Source organism: Schistocerca cancellata, chromosome 6 (assembly GCF_023864275.1).
Source record: "Schistocerca cancellata isolate TAMUIC-IGC-003103 chromosome 6, iqSchCanc2.1, whole genome shotgun sequence".
In the NCBI taxonomy this organism is placed as follows: domain Eukaryota; kingdom Metazoa; phylum Arthropoda; class Insecta; order Orthoptera; family Acrididae; genus Schistocerca; species Schistocerca cancellata.
In genome coordinates this window covers 371900813-371919518 of record NC_064631.1, presented here as the reverse complement: position 1 = coordinate 371919518, position 18706 = coordinate 371900813, and the positions used below count along the sequence as shown (strand labels likewise).

General features: G+C 39.2%; 1 protein-coding gene across 1 annotated transcript in view; it reads right to left on the bottom strand.

The window, feature by feature from the left end:
• The window catches only part of LOC126088335 (dynein axonemal heavy chain 10), a 1153099-nt gene that overhangs the window by 439783 nt on the left and 694610 nt on the right, over positions 1 to 18706 (bottom strand). The window contains exon 36 of the mRNA XM_049906469.1: positions 5156 to 5285. Within this exon, the coding sequence (XP_049762426.1) occupies positions 5156 to 5285 (130 nt within the window). The remainder of the gene's footprint in view (positions 1 to 5155; positions 5286 to 18706) is intronic.

The following is an 18706-nucleotide window of genomic DNA, read 5'->3' as shown; positions in this document are numbered from 1 at the left end:
GATCAGTTTGGATTCTGTAGAAATACTGGAACACGTGAGGCAATACTGACCTTACGACTTATCTTAGAAGAAAGATTAAGGAAAGGCAAACCTACATTTCTAGCATTTGTAGATTTAGAGAAAGCTTTTGACAATGTTGACTGGAATACTCTCTTTCAAATTCTAAAGGTGGCAGGGGTAAAATACAGGGAGCGAAAGGCTATTTACAATTTGTACAGAAACCAGATGGCAGTTATAAGAGTCGAGGGGCATGAGAGGGAAGCAGCGGTTGGGAGGGGAGTGAGACAGGGTTGTAGCCTCTCCCCGATGTTATTCAATCTGTATATTGAGCAAGCATTAAAGGAAACAAAAGAAAAATTTGGAGCAGGTATTAAAGTCCATGGAGAAGAAATCAAAACTTTGAGGTTCGCCGATGACATTGTAATTCTGTCAGAGACAGCAAAGGACTTGGAAGAGCAGTTGAATGGAATGGATGGTGTCTTGAAGGGAGGATATAAGATGAACATCAACAAAAGCAAAACGAGGATAATGGAATGTAGTCGAATTAAGTCGGGTGATGCTGAGGGAATTAGATTAGGGAATGAGACACTTAAAGTAGTAAAGGAGTTTTGCTATTTGGGGAGCAAAATAACTGATGATGGTCGAAGTAGAGAGGATATAAAATGTAGACTGGCGATGGCAAGGAAAGCGTTTCTGAAGAAGAGAAATTTGTTAACATCGAGTATAGATTTAAGTGTCAGGAAGTCATTTCTGAAAGTATTTGTATGGAGTGTAGCCATGTATGGAAGTGAAACATGGACAGTAAATAGTTTGGACAAGAAGAGAATAGAAGCTTTTGAAATGTGGTGCTATAGAAGAATGCTGAAGATTAGATGGGTAGATCACATAACTAATGAGGAAGTATTGAATAGGATTGGGGAGAAGAGAAGTTTGTGGCACAACTTGACCAGAAGAAGGGATCGGTTGGTAGGACATGTTCTGAGGCATCAAGGGATCACCAATTTAGTATTGGAAGGCAGCGTGGAGGGTAAAAATCGCAGGGGGAGACCAAGAGATGAATACACTAAGCAGATTCAGAAGGATGTAGGTTGCAGTAGGTACTGGGAGATGAAGAAGCTTGCACAGGATAGAGTAGCATGGAGAGCTGCATCAAACCAGTCTCAGGACTGAAGACAACAACAACAACAATTCTCAGTTTGAATATATGAATCTTTCTTGAGACTGAGAAGGTTATGTCCATTAATCAGCATGGTTTTAGAAAGCATAGCTTGGGTGGATCTCAGCTTGCCCATTTCTCACATGATATACTGTGAACTACACTCCTGGAAATGGAAAAAAGAACACATTGACACCGGTGTGTCAGACCCACCATACTTGCTCCGGACACTGCAAGAGGGCTGTACAAGCAATGATCACACGCACGGCACAGCGGACACACCAGGAACCGCGGTGTTGGCCGTCGAATGGCGCTAGCTGCACAGCATTTGTGCACCGCCGCCGTCAGTGTCAGCCAGTTTGCCGTGGCATACGGAGCTCCATCGCAGTCTTTAACACTGGTAGCATGCCGCGACAGCGTGGACGTGAACCGTATGTGCAGTTGACGGACTTTGAGCGAGGGCGTATAGTGGGCATGCGGGAGGCCTGGTGGACGTACCGCCGAATTGCTCAACACGTGGGGCGTGAGGTCTCCACAGTACATCGATGTTGTCGCCAGTGGTCGGCGGAAGGTGCACGTGCCCGTCGACCTGGGACCGGACCGCAGCGACGCACGGATGCACGCCAAGACCGTAGGATCCTACGCAGTGCCGTAGGGGACCGCACCGCCACTTCCCAGCAAATTAGGGACACTGTTGCTCCTGGGGTATCGGCGAGGACCATTCGCAACCGTCTCCATGAAGCTGGGCTACGGTCCCGCACACCGTTAGGCCGTCTTCCGCTCACGCCCCCAAAATCGTGCAGCCCGCCTCCAGTGGTGTCGCGACAGGCGTGAATGGAGGGACGAATGGAGACATGTCGTCTTCAGCGATGAGAGTCGCTTCTGCCTTGGTGCCAATGATGGTCGTATGCGTGTTTGGCGCCGTGCAGGTGAGCGCCACAATCAGGACTGCATACGACCGAGGCACACAGGGCCAACACCCGGCATCATGGTGTGGGGAGCGATCTCCTACACTGGCCGTACACCACTGGTGATCGTCGAGGGGACACTGAATAGTGCACGGTACATCCAAACCGTCATCGAACCCATCGTTCTACCATTCCTAGACCGGCAAGGGAACTTGCTGTTCCAACAGGACAATGCACGTCCGCATGTATCCCGTGCCACCCAACGTGCTCTAGAAGGTGTAAGTCAACTACCCTGGCCAGCAAGATCTCCGGATCTGTCCCCCATTGAGCATGTTTGGGACTGGATGAAGCGTCGTCTCACGCGGTCTGCACGTCCAGCACGAACGCTGGTCCAACTGAGGCGCCAGGTGGAAATGGCACGGCAAGCCGTTCCACAGGACTACATCCAGCATCTCTACGATCGTCTCCATGGGAGAATAGCAGCCTGCATTGCTGCGAAAGGTGGATATACACTGTACTAGTGCCGACATTGTGCATGCTCTGTTGCCTGTGTCTATGTGCCTGTGGTTCTGTCAGTGTGATCATGTGATGTATCTGACCCCAGGAATGTGTCAATAAAGTTTCCCCTTCCTGGGACAATGAATTCACGGTGTTCTTATTTCAATTTCCAGGAGTGTATAAATTAGGGCAACAGGCAGATTCCATATTTCTAGACTTCCGGAAAGCATCTGTCATGGTGCTCCAACACAGTCTGCTAACAAAGGTATAAGCATGTGGAATAAGTTCACAGATATCTGAGTGGCTCAAAGAATTCTTAAGCAAGATAACCCAGTATGTAATTCATGACAATATGTGTTCATCAAAGGCAAGAGTATTGTTGGAAGGGCCCCGAGTAGTGTGATAGGACCACTGTTGTTCTCTTTACACATAAATGATTTGGTGGACAGGGTGGGCACCAATCTGTGGTTGCTTGCTGATGATGCGGGAGTGTATGGTAAGTTGTCAAAGTTGAGTGACTGTAGGAAGATACAAAATTCGCAGTTATGTAATGAATGGCAGCTAGCTTTAAATGTGGAAAAATGTAAGTTAATGCAGTTGAGTAGGGAGAACAAACATATAGTGTCCAGATACAGTATTACTAGTGTCCTGCTTGACACAGTAAGTTGTTTAAGTATCTGGGCATATTGTTGCAAAGTGATATGAAATGGAAAAATCATGTGATAACTGTGGTAGGAAAGGTGAATAGTCAACATCTGATTATTGGGAGAATGTCAGGAAAGAGTGATTCAACTGTAAAGGAGACTGAACATACAATGTTGGTGCAACATTGAATGTTTTGTGATCTGTACCAGGTTGGACTCAACGAAGACAATGGAGCAATTCAGAGGCAGGCTGCTAGATTTGTTACCATAAGTGTTACAGAGATGCTTCAGGAACTCTAATGGGAATCCCTGGAGGGAAGGCAATGTGCTTTTTGAGAAACACTATTGAGAAAATTTAGAGAACTGGTGTTTGAGGCTGACTGTCAAATGATTCTTCTTCTGCCAAAATACACTGCACGTAAGGACCAAGAGGATAAGATATGAGAAATTAGGGCTCATACATAGGCATAGAGACAGTTGTATTCCCCTTACTCAATTTTTGAGTGGAACAGGTAACGAAATGACTAGTAGTTGTACAGAATTCCCTTTGCACTGTACAGTGGCCTGCACAGTATCTATGTAAATGTACAGGTATGTGAACGTGCTGCACATGTTGGCAATCTATCTCTGCACACTCCTCCAGATAGCGCTCCTCTGCACCCCTACCTTTACCTTGCTATCCCTTCCCCTTACCTGCCTCCTCCGGATTGCTCCCATTCATTCTGGTCCAAGGTGCTCAAGATGGTTGCCATGTGTGCATGAGGTGTGCTTGCTTGCGTGAATGAATGAGTGTGGGTTTCCTTTTCTGAAGAAGACTTTGGCAGAAAGCTAAAAGTGAAACTGTCTTTTCATTGAGCCTGTATGCAACTCAACATGTCATCTTTAAGGTGAGCATCAATCTATATTTTCCCTATACTGTCGATATTCCAACCTGGAGATTAATTGTTTGTATCAGAATGATAATGCAGCCTGTCATAAAGCAGGACATTTGAGGCAATGGTTTGTGGACAATAACTGCTGAAATACACTGGTGCTGCCCAGAATGGAACATCTTTGGTATGGGTTAAAATGTTGATTTGACTCAAGAATCCAACATCCAACCTTTTCTGGTTTCTGCTCTTTAGGAAAAATGGTCTGCCATTCCTCACTGAAAGTGTCCCCAAAAGCAAGGTGGACTCCCTCCCCACCAATATTAATGTCTGCTAATAGGTGTCTGGATCCTTCTGATCAGTAATGTGTACCAACTCATTTCATGATGCTTAGATCAAGTGCTTGAAATGATTAAATTGTGCTGTGTGCAGAAACTGCCAAGTGGCTCCTATTTCATTTATTTCCCCAGTTCATCTCCCTGTAGAATATGACAGAGTGGTTGCAAATAAGCTTGTAAATCCATTGGCTGCTTTCACAGGTGGCCCTGCCTTTGATGAGGCAGGTGATGCCCATGACAACACTGGAGTAGGCGGTAGTAGGAGGATATGTGGGGCAGATGTTGCATCTAGGTCTACTGAAGGGGTATGAGTCATGAGGCAAAGGGTTGGGAGAATGGATGGAGGAGGGATGGAAAAGGATATTGCATAGATCTGGCGAGTCTTTCCATACCCCGATTACTGACCCCAGCTATGTTGCTGCTCATCTCAGATGCAGTTGCAATCAACCTTAGTGCCCAGAGATGACTATAGGTGTGAGTGTGAGAGTTGTGCTAGTGTACATGTATGTGTGTGTGTTTTCTATTTCTGGTGAGATACAAAGTCTGAACACTGAACATTTCTAGCACTCTATTTCATTTTGCCTATCTGTGACTCAGTGCCTCTTTGTGTGGTGAGTAACTCTCTATCCTTCCCATATTGTTAATCCAACCTGGATTTTTTTTATTCTAATATTATTATTTCTATGCCCCAGAGACAGTTGGCACACTTTATTATGATATTAAACTGATAAGAGAGGCTTACTTGGTAATTCCATATCCTGCATTCTTTGCTGCATTTCGACACTGTCCAACGATTTGGTCCTTATCTTCATCAGTGAATAATGTAGGTACAATACCAACCATTAAAATATTGTTAATCAGCTCCAAAAAACCTGAAAGAATGCACATCTGTTTAAGCATTGATTTGATAGGAAGGAGTCATTAAACTCATTAAATGCTACCTTGAATATATTAGAACTAACTTAAGAGATAGCTTCAGTCCAGTGAATACAATGATTACCAAAGGAAAAGTATGACCCAAGATTAAGCCTTTGAAAAAAAATTAGTATTCAAAAGAATGGGAACTAATCAAATATGATGTCACCCAAGTTATCATCACAATGCCCTAACTTTTTCTAGTTTATTTAACGACTTTTCAACAACATTAGCAGACGTTTAAGTCTGTTTCTTGCAGACTGTTGAAATATTCTAACAATTAGCACATCATCTGTAGTTTTTAGAAAGAGCTGTAAATTACATTTTCTTTGACATTAATAAATGGTTTCTAGCCAATTCTCTATCACTGGACTTTGAAAAACAATCTCACTGAAAGCATCTCAAATAAATAAATAAATAAATAAATAAAATCCACTTTTCAACTTTCTGTTCACTAGATCATAAGATATACTTTTGTCACTAATATCCAAGATAAGGTTTTTCAAGCCTGAAAATATGTAGGTTGAATTATTTGTGACGTGAATTCAAGAATGTCTTGTACAAATCTGTTCAAGGAAATCACTGTATTTGCTACTGCATTTTAGTACTTTTATCACTTAATGTAATTTGTTTCAAGTAATATATATCTTTGTCACATCAACAGTTTATTTTGTGAAATCAATACTAAGAACAAGAACAATTTTCATCAACACAAAGTAACTCACTATTAACTCGAACGAAGTTCATTATTCAGGGAGACACATTTTTAATGTGTTTGCCAGTATATATAAAATGTTTACCTACTAATAACACACAGTTTAAGGCGATCGTACAGGATTTATTGGAGGACAACTCCTTCTGCTCCACTAATGAATTTGTTAGAAGAACCAGTTGATGTACTGATTACTAACTGCTAGTAATCTGTCCCAAGTTTTACATGGGTAGCACTAAATATGTATGACTTAACAATTTGTCTGATGTAGCAGTAATTTTGTTTAAAGACCACTGTTTAGAGTTATGTTTAAAATTCAGGCAACATTGTTGGTTAACTGAATATCACCACTTTCATAAGACTTAAATAGTTTAAGCAGTACACACCAGGAAGGTTCTCAGGAGTCACAAATATCATCTGTTCCATATTCAGTTGTATTAGGAGTATTATGTCAAGACAACGATGACAGCTGCAAGCTACCACACTGCCCAGTTTGCCAAACTGCCATTTAGGAAGTTGGCATTAGCTTGTGCTGGCCTTCTTGTAGTGGTAGCTCACACTAGCCTCATGATGCAGTTGAGGAGCCTTACACCTATCTCCTGTGCCCACAAACCTTCATCATAAATCAGTTAGTCTGTTAGTGAAAACCATATCAGTAATCCCTACAATAGTTTCTGAGATAAGCATGAATAAACAGACAAAACCTGTGGTGGGGAACTTTAATTTACATACACAGATGGAAAAAAATTGCAAAACCTAGGAGTAGTTGTGTAATGTAGACAAAAGTTGGTAGGCGTGGCTGGCTGAGGTGGCCATGCGGTTCTAGGTGCTGCAGTCTGAAACTGTGGGACTGCTACAGTTGCAGGTTCGAATCCTGCCTCAGGCATGGATGTGTGTGATGTCCTTAGGTTAGTCACGTTTAAGTAGTTCTAAGTTCTAGGGGACTGATGACCTAAGATGTTAAGTCCCATAGTGCTCAGAGCCATTTGAACCATTTGGTAGGCGTGGTTTTACATCTGATAGGTGAAGTCTATTTAAATTTCATGCCAGTCACATAAGAGCGGCGCTAGGAGCAACACCATGGGGATGGAAATCAGGTTTGCTTTAAATACACACTGTAGCAGCCATGAGCATTAGTAATCTTTGAGACTGGACATGGTGAGCTGATGTTAGTCAAGGATACCTTTAAGCTGACAAAGATGCCATTATCAACACATCACTGAGTCTGATCGATGTCATACAACAGAGCTACAAGAAGCTGGATGTTTCTTCTGCGATACTGCAGAAAGACATAGCAGGAATATAGCCACTATATGTGATTACTGGCAGCAATGGTCACAAGACTGTACCATTGCAAGAAGACTGGGCTAATGACAGCCATGTGGTACTGTGTTCAGCATATGGTCTGGCACATCATCACACACCTATCTGTTACAAATAGGTTACTTTAAGCACAGCTCCAAGTCAGATGCCCTATAATGTCCATCCATTGACCTGAAACCTCTGTCATTTGTGACTTCAGTGGTATCAGGTGAGAGCTCATTGGAGGGCAGAGTGGAGGTCTGTTGTGTTTTCTGATGAAAGCTGGTTTTGCCCCAATACCAGTGATGGTTGTGTGTTGGTTAGGAGGAGGGCAGTTAAGGGCCTGCAACCAACTGGTCTGCAGGCTAGACATGCTGAACCTACAGTAGGAGTTATGGTCTGGGGTGTGATTTTGTATGATAGCAGCAGCACACTCCTGGTTATCCCATGCACACTGGAAATTTGTACTACAGTCTGGTGATTCAACCTGTTGTGCTGCCATTCATGAACTGCATTCAAGGAGGTGTTTTCCAATAGGATAACATTCATTCACATACTGCTGTTGTAATGCAATATGCTCCACAGAGTGTTGACATGTTCCCTTGGCCTGCTTGATCATCACATCTGTCTTCAGTCAAGCTCATATGGACAGATTATAAAATAACTCCAGCATCATCCAGAACCCGCACTAACCATCCCTGTATTGATCAACCCTATACAACAGGCATGGAACTCCAGCTGACAAATTGACACCTGTCACCTGTACAACACAATGCATGCTTGTTTCCATGCTTGCATGCAACATTCTGTCAGTTAAAACAGTTAGTAATGTACAAGGATTTTACATTTGCAATGGGTTATCTCACACTTACATTAACTTATGGTCTTGTAATGTTAATCACTTAAATAAACATAAACAAATGTATTCCCAAAATTTCATTGTTCTATGTTAATTATTTTTTGGGGTTGCAATTCTTTTCTGTCTGTGTTCATATAGATAAGTGATAGATATCAATAGGAAAATTCTCTTGAGAAAACTACAAAATGAGTGGCCAGTACTTGTGCAGTACTTATATCAGGTGCTGAAATTTCAGTATTGCCATTTAACATATTTAAATTTAGTAATTCCTTGCCCTGAAATGAAAGATGGGTAGGTTAAGGAAAGGTTAGGACAGTAGAGAAGGACACTCAGAAGGTAGGATGAGAGGGAGAAATCTGTTGAGACAACAAGGGGAAACAAAGATATATGCAAGTACTCAAGTTGTGAGTGCACTGAAATATCTGTTGATAAGTGGAAAATTCAGACACTTCCACAACAACATCACAGTTCTTGTAATATCCTTTGCTCCAGAAAAAGAAAGAAACAAGTTCTAAATATTTTCTTGAATCCTTTGATGAAAATTTGAATACCTAAAAATTGTTCTTATACAACCATGCCATAAAAGCATATTATTGATTCTTTATGGAGTTGGTTGAGGTTCTAACTCACTTTGTAGCTTACATTAATTTAATGATTTGGGAATGCAGAGATTTCTACTACGTTGTCAGTGCTTTCAGAATGAACATAAAAAAAGTGATAAGGGGGCTGGAAAATTACATGAAACGTTATATCTTTGTTCAAATCACTGGTGGCTATTATTGTTGCCTGTAGGCACACTGAAGCACTGCATTATATTTTTATATTTCTTTTACAAAACAACATACAACAGCTGAAAAGTACAGAAGGCTTATTTCTATCTTAGTGCAAGTCAATATTGTAAACAGACATATGTAAACTATGATAAATATGGCACATAACATCTCCAAATTATATTCTGTGAATAATTAGATATTCTACATAAAGTCAAGGGAAAGCTCGGACCTAGATCTGAAACATACAAGATGCAGAGAATAGAAAGGATCCAAAATTCATGTGTTTTTATGTATTTCCTTGGGAAATTCCTGTCACTGTGATGACACTTCTAATTTAAAAGTCCTCTGCATGAAGATAGTTCACAGCTGTTGTGCTATCACACCACCATGGATACTTATAATCTTCAATAGATAAGCTCTAGTGTTACATTTTAACACTATTATCATGATTTACTACAGAAAAGACACTGTGCTTCAAGTGTGCAACTAAGAATAAATGTGGATAGTATTTTCTTAATTTCTATGCTTATGTCCATCTCCATTATGATAATTAGCTGCAAACACTTTTTAATGGATCAGAGTGAGGTGATGTAATGATTAAGACACTGGACACATCTTCAGAAGAGGTGGGTTTAAAATATCCATCTGATCTCCCAGTTTGGATTTACTATAGTTACCATAAACTTGATTAAGGGCAATGCTGGGGAGGTTCATTTTAAGTGTACTTTGAAATATTAAAACCACAGAAATAGAAATTATTAATATTGACTTAGGGCTATCTGATCATAATATCCTCATTCTTATAATTCCAACTATACCTATGAAAGAAAGGAATGTACTTCTTTCTTATAAAAGAAATTTTTCTGCAGAAAATTATGTTAGTTTTGTTGGTAGTCTAAGTAATGAATCCTGGTCTGGCATGCTTTCACAGTTGACCACTAACAATGCTTATGATGTTTTCTCTTCACTATTCATGTCCAATTTTGAAATGTGTTTTCCCAAAGGACTTTAAAAATGCTCAGTTCTCAAATGGAAAGATCCACAGATCCTCAGTTTATGGAATATGTAAAGTCTTATAGGAAAATATATCAAAAGGTAACTGCAAAGGCAAAGCTTCTTAGAAATGATGACATAACAAGAATGTTGCTTTGGATTGTTACGCCAAAGAATTTTACACTAGACTCTTTCTTTACCAATTCGTTGCCCATGTATAATTTAATTTCATTATTGAAACTAATTTTGTTAAACTCCATCAAACATGTTTTACTGGTGCTTACATTTAAGTGACTTTCATTAAAAAACTGAACAATTTCTTTTGTCACATTATTACACTCGGCCTCTAGTTCATTACATGATTGCTTTTTACATACAATGGACATGTCATCGGCATACAGAACAATATTTGAATTTATAGTACAGTATTTAATATCATTTACATAGATCAAGAACAGAAGGGAGCCCAACACCGAGCCCTGGGGCACGCCATATTTTATGCAAGTGATCTCTGATTTGCAGACACCACTTTCCATTTTAAGTAGAACAGTTTTCTATTGCTCTTATAACACTTTGTTAGGTCATAAGCAGCGCCTCTAATGCCCATGTTCCATAGCTTGTCTAATAGGATGTCAACATTCACACAATCAAAGGCTTTTTCCAGGTCTAGGTATACACATGCCACATGTTCCCTGATTTCGATACCCCCTAATGCTTCTTCAATTAGTTGAGCAGCTGCAGTGCTAGTTGATTTACCTTTTAGGAATCCATTTTGATTTTCAAACATCCAGTTGTGTTTGTTAAGAAAGTTTATAATCCTGTTGTATATAACTTTCTCAACTATTTTGGAAAAGACAGGAAGGATTGAGACTGGTCTGTAGTTTTCTATTTTGTTGTTGTCACCTTTCTCAAGAATGGCTGTTACCTGTGCTATTTTTAGTCTGTCTCGAAAGGTGCCTGATTCTATTATATTGTTGACTGCTGCCAACAGAGGTACAGAGACATTTTGGCTACAGGCCTTTTAAAACATTAGTATTTAGGCCATCATACCCAGCTGAATTAGAGGGTTTTAGAGTGCTAATGATGCCCATTATTTCTGCACAGTTTGTGGAGGCTAGATACATGGTCACATGTATTACCTTTAAAACTGTAGTGCATGTTTTTATGTTTGTCATTTATGGCTTCACCTATGGAAGAAAAATATTCATTAAAAATATTTGCAATTTCCAATTGGTCTTTTATGAGCATGCAACTGTGGTTAATAGTAAAGTCCATACAGGATTTGTCATTGCAGGTTCTAAAACTGTTTATGACTGCCCAGATGCCAGCAGTTACGTTGTGTGAGTTTTGAAGCTTATTTGCAACATAGTTGCTCCTGGTCTGTGTGAGTAAGTCCTCATAGTGTGCTTGATATATTTTGAAGGCTTCCTTTACCTCAGGAATCTCTCCATTATTCAGCATTGCACTGTGGAGTAGTTTCAATTTTTTCCTCACTTCAGTGACATTACTATTTACCTAAATATTTTTGGTTATATTTTTTGTTTGTTTCATTTTTGTGATTACAACTGGGCATGTGGTATCAAAGCAGTAATAGAAGTTAGCAGCAAAGCTATCATATGAAAAGCTATTATTTTCAAACCATTTTATTTGTGCTAGCATGCAGTTTAGTCTATTTATGTTGTCATTATACATTATTCTTTTAGTTACAAACTGTTGCTTTGTGGTGACAGTGGGGGCCTCATGGAGCTCCAATTTAGGCTGTACTGCATGGTGATCTGAGATGGCTAGTTTTAAAACCGATGCACTGTGGGATAGGTGGGTCATGTTTGTTATTATGTTGTCAAGACATGTTTTACTATTGCCAATTCCTCTAGTGGGTTCCCGAATGAGTGGGGTCAGGTTAAATTCATCACACAGACGATGTAACTTTTTGGTGCTGACATCATTTGTTAATAAATCTGTATTTATATCCCCTGTAACTATAATATTTATGTGACCATTTGGCCCAGAAAATGTTGTGTTTACAAATACAAGCAAGTCAGAAAGATTTACAAAAAAGGTATCTGTATTTGCTGCAGGTGGCCTGTAAACACCAATAACTGTTATGTTATCTCTACCCCATTTTAGGTTTATTCCAGCAAATTCTGAGACTCCTTCCAAGCAGAAGGCACTCACATCAATAACATTAAAATAACTTTCATTTACAGTGAAAATTGCTACACCTCCCCCAGTCTTGTCTTTTCTACTGAAGGCTGTGCAGAATTTCATACACAGTGGTTGACTAATGCTAATCAGAGCTTCAGTGTACCAATGTTCAGTTACAACTAATATATTGGGTTTGTCAATCCATGAAATTACATCTAGATCATTATGCTTATTTCTAAGACTACCAAGATTCCGGTGTATGGTTTTAAGGCTGAGTTTTACCTGCTGGACCTTAGAGGATAATTTTGGACTAGCAATGAGGCCAGCAGGCTTTACAAGTTTCCCTGGCTTGCCAGCAGTGGCTGGTGTTGTGGCAGATTTTGTTGAGGTGGGTTGTACCACCCCATGGCAATGGACTTCTTTCATCACTTTGTGAACAATGTCACCTGACTTCCTCAATAATTTTGCTACTAACAATCTTTTTGCTTCTTTTGTTCATGTGCAGTCCATGAGATGTGTGCAGCTCCCTTTCTAGATAGCTGACATCTACTACAGACATATTATGAAATTTACTACATAGAGCTTTAATCCTGTCATTTGTTTTATGAACTTCCCGGTTCACAATAGACTTTTTCATAAGATCGTGTCTCTGTGGAATGTTGGTAACAATTGTTTTAGTGTCATTTAACTTACCCAGTACCATTTTCATATGTCTAATTGCATCATTTGCTTGATTTCTTGCTACATCATATGAACCTCCCATAATAACGACACAGTCATTGGATGATAAGGAGTCACAATCCTGCATGCACGGCTTCACCACAGCAGAAAGAGGGGCTCCAGGCTGGATGTGGCCACAGCCTTCTGAGTAATAATCAATGCGGCTTTTGAACAGGTAGAAGTATTGAAGAGTGATAAATTATTACATTGATGAAAAAGTTAGTAATTTGTAATACCACAATAGTGTTGCCGGAGTTAATTTAGATCTTACAGTTTTCACATAGTTAGTCATGAAATCCTTTTAAATAAGTTGGATACAATGGTAATAAAAGGAATAGAAAACAAGTGAGTTCAATCGTATTAGCAAAACAGATTACAGGTTGTGGAGCTCACATCAGCTCATCCTAATTATAAAATCAGATTAGTATCTGATGCAAGGAAAGTCAAAATGAGTGTACCCAGGGTAGTGTGTTAGGCTCGATTCTGTTCCTTATTTATATAAATGGTATACATATCTCAGCCACTGCTGCCATGACCACAGTGTCTGCAGACAACACTAGTGAATAGTGAGTGAGAATCACTGTACACTACAACTCATAAAGTTCTTGCATTTATGGCTCAGTGCCAATAGACTGACCCTAACTGTGAAGAAAACAAACTGTATACAATCTGACAATATTATGAAAAGGATAGTTACTAATCACTGTATAACAGAGGGGCTGAGTCACAGCTATTCACAACAAAAAGACTGTCAGAAAGTAAGCTCTCTGCCAACATGGCCTTCATAGGAAGTACACACATACACTCATGCTAATGCAACTCACACACACTCATGTGTGTGTGAACTGCATTTGTGAGAATGTTTTTGTGTGTGTGTGTGTGTGTGTGTGTGTGTGTGTGTGTGTATCTGCGACTCAGCATCTCTGCTATATGGTGAGTAGAAACTAAGCTTTTCATAATATTGTCACATTCCATCCTGGAATTTCCTATACAGGGTGCTTTTTTGCACCATGTATGAACTCTAGGGATTGATTGATGAGAGGATATGGAACAAAAAAGGCCTAATGAACTTATGTCCAGAAATGCATGATTTCCATTCTAGAGACCATTTACCCAGTCATTCTTTGCTACAGAGACTGTGGTCTAATATGTGCTGTACCATGCAGCCACAGATACAGCATGCATGGTTTCCTCCTAGATGATACTACAGTTCTTCATATGTCATGATGTAGTGCCCTCTCATGCCATAGTAACTGGTAATGTTGTGTCTGATTCACTTCTCTTGCTGACTCACCTTGTAGTGGATGTGATACAGCATTGTACATTTGGTTCCATATTCAAATCGAGATCTTGCTGACATGGTGTTTCCATGCGGAAAGCCAAATGGCAAAGGATAGCAAGGTTGCCTCACGAGACCTACCCCCACTGACAACAACCACAGCATTCAATGTTTGGAACAGTGTTTCACCATTTGTCTCAGACAGGCTCGTTTCAGGAAGTAGGAAATCATGAAGGATGTACCAGAAATTTTTGGACACCTGACTTGGAGGAAAATATGATTAACACTGTGGATAGTGAACAGTGTGAAATACCAGGCAGTTAACCCATCATTACAGGGTAAGCCAGACAAATGGGTGAAACTTTCTCCATGACAGTTGTTACTACTCTTATCACTTACAGTGTGTTTAGAGCTTACTAGCGACATGCTTTCCACATGACGGCAGTTTTGTCGTCAGCTTCTTCACCAAGCAACCATAATTCTGGGATTTTTGTCATCCATCCTATTCATAGATGAGGTCACCTTTACATAGTGTGGGCTCTCCAACTTTCATAACAGTCATCTGTCAGATAGTATGCAGACCCCCATGGTACGGTGACAGTGAATTATCAGCATCGGTGCAGCCAGAATGTTTGGGATTGGATAATTGGCAACTGAATTTTGAGATCAGTCTTCCTTCCATAACACCTAACAGACTGGAACTATCAGTGTTTCCTGTGGGTGACTTTGCCTCTCCTGCTGGAAGAAGTTCAAAGGGTTATGTGGCTGCTACACGATAGTGCTCCAGCCCACTTTGCCATTAACATCTATATGCATCTCAGTCATGTTTTCCTTGGTTGATAGATTGGATGAGGGGTCCAATTCCATGGCCTGCTAATTCACTGGATCTCGAGCCATGTGATTTCTGTTTACAGGGCCATGTTAAAAGTATTATGAATGCAGAGCCCATTCCAGATGTGGAGACACTGGAGCAGGATATTCATGCTGCCTTTGACACTCTTCAGATGCAGCATGGCCGATGTGAGTGTGAGAGACAGAACATGTTACAGCATGTACATGCATGCACTGAGGCATATGGAAACCATTTTCAAGACATACTCTAACTGTGGCTGCTTGCTGCAGTGTGTATTAGACCACAGTCTCTGTATAATGTACGGTTGAATAAATCATCTCTAGCATGAAAATCATGCATTACCGGACATAAGTTCATTAGACTGTTTTTCTTCCATATCCTCTCATCGCTCAATCCCTAGAGTTTGTACATGGTGGAAAAAATCACCCTGTATGGAATTAGGGAAAGTGGGTCAAAACCATGATTTCCATATGACACTGGATGGGAACAAGTCGGAAATGTTATGATGCATAAATATTTTAGGAATCTATGTTGACAAAGACTTAAACTGGAAAGACTGTGTGCATAATCCCTCACAGAAACTCAGTTCTGCATGTTTTGCTCTGATTTTTATTTCTCAAGTTTTCTACACAGAAATTGTTAGGATGTCTTATTTTGGTTAGCTTATGGAATGGTTTTTTGGGGTAAAATTAATGGTCCATTAAATGAAATGTTTACATTAAGGAAAAGGGCTGTTCAAATCTTGTCATATAGCTTGGCTAGGGCTCAATGCAAGTTGCTAGTGTTTACTTACTGTTCCTTTCTTGTTCATATACAAATACATTGATGACAAAAGTGAGACTTGATGAACTGCTAATCAACTCCAATTACCTCAGTTATAATACTCATAACTGGTGGGTCTCTCAATGTAGAACAAGTTAGAATAATTTGAGCCACTTTAGTGCCAATCTTTATAACATGCTGCCAATATACATAAAGAGATTGGAAACAGAAACGGCTTTTAGATCAGTGTTAAAATAATTTCTTCTTGAAGTGTTCCTGCAGTGTAAATGATTATGTTAGCTCATAGGATTACTAGGCACTCATTCATTGTTGGGTTCTTATGATTCTGTTAACTAATGTATCGTAAGAGCTGTGTTTGCATTTGAAATAATGTTTCTGCTGTTGGCTTTCTGAACAATTTCCACTGTTACAGACACACTAAAACACATCTCTGTTGTAAACGTATGTGGTGCTACCCTATTTTGATAGTTACAGTGTCAGCAGGTTTTTGTGTGCTAATACTTTATACATTTTAGCAGTGCTATATGTGTGTCCTTGTTTTTTATTTTTTGAGGGGTGTTTTAAATCAAAGTTCCAGGTTTACCTACATCATTGATAGACTTATTGTGTATTTTATACTTTTCTACAGTTTTTTTGTTATTTAGTCATTAGTTTCACTTTTTCAGTAAAGACTTTATTTTCAGAATTTATTATTAAGTCATTTCTTTATGCGCATGTTACACTGATAATGTAGATGATGTATTTTGTCCCCCTTACAACTATGCACGAAGTGAGGTGGCTGCTCCAGTCTTAATGTACTGGATTTACATTGGGGAGGACTGGGTTTTATTCCCTGTCTGGGCATCCTGACTTGGGTTTTCCATGGTTGCCACCTGTCTCTAAGGTGAATACTGGGATTATTCCTTTGATTAGGCCATGACCAATTTCCTGCCCTATCCTCATCTTATCCTATCCTATTTTGTTAATGTTTTACATAAACATATTGCACCCAAAGACTCAATATCGTCGTACACTAGAAGTTACTCTAGGTATTATGTATGGACACTACTATGCCACAAAAACCAAGAAATTTCATCTAGGTGAAATGTGTACCAAGAGCAACAGCAGTCAAGTAATTGGAAAATCATTTATTTTCTGCTAACAAAAGCTCTGCCACAAGACCAGGTCAGCAGTGAAAGAAAGAATAACAGGGAGCAAATGCATATAAAAACTCATTGCTTTTGAAGGTAACAGTAGTGATAAGGCGGTGTCCAGTGGTAAAAACATTTATGAGAGGTCAATGTAACTGAGTTAAATAAAGTCACAGTAAAACCAAGCAAAAAACAAAATACAAAATACACACAAATGATAGTACAGGGCAATAGAGAAAGGAATAAGCAAATAAACAGGCAAATCAGAGTCATAATTTAAAAATAAAAATAAGAACAAATAAAACTGTGTACAATGCTGCCACCAAAATTTCTGATTACTTTTCCAGTTATATAAAATGTCTGACAGAGAGCAATGTTAAATTTGAAAACAAACTGAAAAAGTTTCTCCCAGCAACCCCTCCTATTCTGTAGAATAATTCCTAACTTTAAAATGTGTAAAAGGTGATGAATAGGAATTATTATTATATCACAAAACAACTACTCAAAAAATAAAAACAATAAAGAAAAAGTGTCAGGTGTGAGTAGGACTCATCCACTGAGGGCTCTATACAGACGTAATTATGCGTGTAGACAGTTCATCCATCCTGGAAATCAAGAATCTTGACTATTTTTGCCTGATATCAACAATGATAATTACAGGATATCTGTTCCTGTTTTTCCAAGACTTTTGAGACTGTTTTAATTTCAAGTTTGAAATCTGATAACAAATGACAAAAGAAACATGTTTTCTTGTGATATAACTACAAATTAACAATTTCAGATTTTTCCCTTTACTTTCACTGTGGAACCTTTTTTTCTTGCCACATGGTTTGACTCAAAACCAATGGGAAATAACCTATAGGTTTTAATGTTGAATTGAAGAGTATCAAAAAATATTATATGTATGGCCATATCTTTTGATTGCATTGACTTAGATCCTAGTGTTTACTACACTGCCAAGGGAAGAGAGATGTTAGTATGTGACATAAATTTCAAGTTGATGTGTGTACCAATTCCTGAGAAAAAAGGGTTCTTAGCAGATGGATGGACAGACAGACAATCTGATGACAAATGATGACCCTTTTTTGTTAACATATTAAAAATTTTCAGATTCTTTCTCTTTGGTTGTACTGTGAAACCTCACTTCTTGACTAATTTCATTATTTTAGACCAACAAGACATACCCTATGGGTTTCAATGAGTGAGTCTGTGAGAATCATATGTAACATAAATGGCCATAACTTTTGGTTGCATTGACTTAGAAGCTGCCAAGAGAATATAGACCTTAGTATGTTAACATAAATTTCAGCTTGACATCTTAACAAATGGACAGGAGACAGACAGTCTGACAACAAATGACAGACAAATTTGTTTTTCATGTGAAACAATTATAAAGTTACTATTTTCACATTTTTTGTTTTATTGTGAAACATTGCTTCTTGCCAAATTCAATGATTCTAGGTCAATGAGAAGTACCTTATGGGTACTGATAAGTGGGTTTGCGAGTAACAAGATATGTGGCACAAATGGCTACATCTTTTAATTGCCTTGACTTAGAATCTTCAATTTATACACTACCAAGTGGCCAAATACCATAGTAAGTGACATAAATTTCAACTTGATACATCTACCCATTCCTACAAAAAAAGGTTTTTTTAACATTCAGATGGACAGACAGACAACAAAGTGATCCAAAGGATTTCTTTTTTATTGACTGAGGTACGGAGCCCTTAATATATGAATGAGAGGCATGTAGCCATATTTACAAAGAATGTGTACTGCAAATGTAAAATGACTTATTCCACATCTTTATGATTAGGCATACAAAT